General features: G+C 46.5%; 1 protein-coding gene across 1 annotated transcript in view; it reads left to right on the top strand.

Annotated features, from left to right (window-relative positions):
- rnf5 (ring finger protein 5) overlaps nucleotides 1-3,997 on the top strand; it is a 6,830-nt gene continuing 2,833 nt past the window's right edge. The window contains exon 1 of the mRNA XM_037693213.1: nucleotides 1-406. Within this exon, the coding sequence (XP_037549141.1) occupies nucleotides 195-406 (212 nt within the window). The 5' untranslated portion in view covers nucleotides 1-194. The remainder of the gene's footprint in view (nucleotides 407-3,997) is intronic.

The raw sequence follows: 3,997 nt of genomic DNA, 5'->3' as shown, positions 1-3,997 counted from the left end.
AGCCCCGCCCCTGGCTGCTGCGTCAGTACTGTGAAGACCTGCTGTGTTGATTCGCAGCAGAACGGTGGTCTCGGTGAGTCCAATGGTCCTTCGTGGCAGCGGGTACCTCTGACTCACGACTAACGTTAGCTCGAGTCGGGCCCGCGTGGGTTGGCTCGGCTCGGTGTGCTACTTCCCCTACCAGTTCAGCAAACATGGCCGCCACGGATCCCCGCTCGTCGAGTGACGGCGGGCCGGCCAGCAGAGGAGGCTTCCCCGCCGGAGAGAGCAGCAAGGACCGGGACGGGCCGGACGGAGGCAGCGGCGGCGGCGGCGAGAGCGAACGGGACCGGGCCACGTTCGAGTGCAACATTTGTCTGGACACTGCCACGGACGCTGTCATCAGCATGTGCGGCCACTTGTTCTGGTACGAGGGAGCTAGTTTTGTTGTGTTTTTGTTTCTGTTGGGAGTTCGGGGCCTCCTCCGCCGTGGGCTGAGTTATTGTTGTTGGCGGGGTCACGCCCCGTCTGCCCCGCGGTGACAGCGGCTGAAACGGCCCCCCACCTCTCATGAAGCAGGTGTTTCCAGCAGAAATTCAGCCCACAACACATGAAATTGTACCAACTGGCCTCCGTGTTTACACACATGTGAGCGGGTCATATGATCTGATCTGGTTCAGGATTACTCAGTCCGCCCTGTGAGCCTTTAACTCCTGTTCCACATCACTGATCATTGACAGCTTTATCAGCAGGTCCAAAAAGCTGTGTCCACACTTAAACAGCACTTTTTCTAAGTCACCACAGAGGCTTGTTATTGTTTTAATCAAATGTTATTGTGGTTTTTAAAAGAACCATCCAGCTTATTTTAAAGACTCTGCTCAGCCTGTCTAAAAAATGTGTTTCTAGTACTTTCTACTCCCAGGACTTGCGCAAGGCTCGACCTTGAAACCACTTGTTGAAAATGTACACAGGTTCTGTTCTCTGCTGGTTCTTAAGTCCAGAGCCAAAGACTGGGGTCAGAAGTTTGTGATATCTTGACGTTGGTGTTTGCTTAGCGAAGCGTGACGTTGGAGAAGCGATGGTTCAGCTGGACGAAATCATGTCGGCTCCCTGATAAAACGCTGGCACCTCAAATGTAACTGCACTTGTTTTCTTTGTATGTTTGCAGCTGCCTCCCATGGCCATTTGTGTTGACTTGTTACTGCCACACCAGATTTTAGTTCAGTCCAATCCAGTAGTCATTGCGATAGGTGAAGTGTTTATACTTTAAGGCTTTTTAAACCCTTCCCACACTCTTGCAATGTTCTAAACTCTTAAACCTACATAATTTTAACAACATGCGTACATGTACTGTACAGTACTGCAACATTTTACTCAGCAGCGCTGCAGAACAGCAGCTCTGTTCCGGTTCTGCAGACCTACCCTGCAGTGACGAAGTCCACTGACCCGTCCAGTACAGCTGCCATTTCTAGCCCGACGCAACACGAATTTGGGCCGGGCCATAATAATGGGCGGGCTGGGCTTTTGAATGTGTCAGCGGACGCATGTGGCTGAAGATCCAATTATATGTCAACATGGCTTGCCATACAATCACCAACCGCACGCGGCCATTTCACCGCGAGCTGACCGACCTCGAAAGAGGTAAAATAAAGTTCAGTTAAGCTTCAGATGGGACTACCAGTACTTCCAGGAAGCGATCCATCTCTCAACCGCTGCACTCAGTGGACGTGCGCGGCCGACGACCCAAACGGGTGAGATCTCAAAGCAGACATGTCAGAGCAGGGTCCGTGTCTGAATAATGCAGAATGCAGGCAGAAGAGCTTTGACAGCCATGAAAGGACAAACACCCCCTCAGCTCCGATCTTCTGCCCATTAGCCGCGCACGCCCTCCAGTTGTTAATAACTATATAAGCAGTCAAAGCTTAATTAAAAATATCGTGGGGGAGGTCGGAAATGATGGCTACGGGCTGGGGCCTGTTCGGATCTGATTTTTTGGGGCCCGAATGCAACTCTGCCGTCCAGGTTGATGTGCACGTGGATAATTGAGCTTCAGGATTATTTGTGACATTCCTGCCAGTTCTGTGAGCTTAATAAATAGCGTAGATTTGCATTGCATAACTTTCCCTCCATTTTGACAGAAAGCGGTGGCTGGAAGCACTGTTGGCTTCTGGGTAGTGTAGTTCTTTGGACCTGTGTTACAGTATAAGCTTATTGAAAGAAAACTACAAAATGGTGGCGCCTGTCAGAAGTTTTTTTTTTTTTTTTACTTTTTATCCTGTATGTCCCAATTACGTGAGTAATAAATAAAATTGACAATTGTGTGTCATGAACAATCTAATGTTAAAAAACCGCGAAATAGCGAGTCCGTGAAATAGCGAGGGACCACTGTATCTTAAAAGCTGACTGAATTGTTGCCATTTTTATGTTTGCTAAGGTGAGTTAGCTGTGGCGACAGTCTTCCATGGCATTGACTGAAAGTTAAATCCGTTGTAGACGTAATCCCCAGATTGATTTCTGAGCATTTCATTAGTTCACTGGTTGAGTTTTTGCTAAACGTCAAACCCATGAATACTCGCACTCTAGACTGTTCTATTGATTTTACACAATAAAATCCAAACTGTTGCATCAGTCTCTCCATTAATGGAAGGTGTAACAGTAAAACTTTGAATTATTATAGAGTTAGTGTTTCTAATGTAGAGTATAAAAACTTTTTTGGGACGTCCAAAGTCTTTAGGCAGACGTCGTCTTGCCTGGAGCCGTCTCTGGAGAATTCTCCGTGTTTTTTGTTTGACGCAACGTTTAATTTGGGTGTTTTTTCTCTGTAAAAGCGTTCAGGCTGCAGTCGTGTTAGAATAAGTGCAGATGTGATGTAGTTGCTATGGTACTTTGGTCCTGCTGCTCCTGGGAGTCGGGTATGAAGTGATGAAACTGAACAGCAAGAAGAACGAGAGCTGACATCAGTTCTTCTGCTGCAACCTCAAATTAAAATTGCAGCAGCGCGGCTGAAAGCCCGTTGATTAAAACCGTACCGTGGAGATTAAGTCCCGTTACGTCTCAAAAGTCAGATTACTGGTTCGAACAATTCAGTCTGTTGCGCTTTATCCGTCATTTTTTTTATCAGTTCATAAGAATACTTGTAAATAATTAAGTCCCATCAGTAGCCGTTTGTAGTTTCAGATCATTCTGCTCACAGTCCAGATTGGTGTCGCAGAAACGTGAACATTTCTGTTGCCGTTTGACGTTAATGACGTGACGGCCTTAAAATAAAAACAGAGAATTTTGTGCTTGTTGTGTGTGTGTGTCTGCTAACACGCCAAAACATTTTTACTCGTTTGAATTATTCCAACAAACACGGGTGCGTTATCGAGGTTCTGCTTTCCTCTCGCACTCGTTAGTGGAGCGGTTTTCAAACTAAAGTTTCCCGTTCTTCCGCTCAGCAAGCCGAAAACAAAATCGAAATACATAATTTTTATTCTTATCCTGGTAGATTATTAAATATTACACGCAATCTACCATAGTTTTCATGTCCAGATTGTTTCATTCACGTTGCTAGAACAATAAGTCTGTTCCAGCAGCCTGTGCATATTCAACAGAAATAAAACGTCACGTTTTGAACCATAAACGTAAAATCTGGTGTTTGCACAGAAACCAAAGTTCTAAGATCTTTAAATTATCACAAGATAAAAAGCTGCAGTTTCACCGTTTTAGAAAAGATGGACGGAAACTTAATTTTTAGGAACTGCAAAGTGGTCAAATGTGCCCCTCTGTTGGGAGACCGTGGACCTTTTTTAGGGACACGCTCCACAGTTTGAGAACCGCTGTGTTTTGGTTAATGTGCTCCACCTCGTCGCATGATTTCAGAACAGAGCAGACGTTTAAAATATCAGTCCGGTCTGTCGCTTAAAAACATTTCTTTCCCCACTGCATTTGTCCATGCTTGTAAATAATCCATCCAGTTTGAGTTTGCACACCTGACCCCCCCCCCCCCCCCCCCACCCCCCCCCCCCCCCCCCCCCCC

The sequence above is a fragment of the Nematolebias whitei genome, chromosome 19 (genome assembly GCF_014905685.2).
Source record: "Nematolebias whitei isolate Nwh7 chromosome 19, NemWhi1, whole genome shotgun sequence".
NCBI lineage: Eukaryota > Metazoa > Chordata > Actinopteri > Cyprinodontiformes > Rivulidae > Nematolebias > Nematolebias whitei.
Note: the sequence above shows the minus strand (reverse complement) of the source record. Positions and strands in the feature narration are given on the sequence as shown.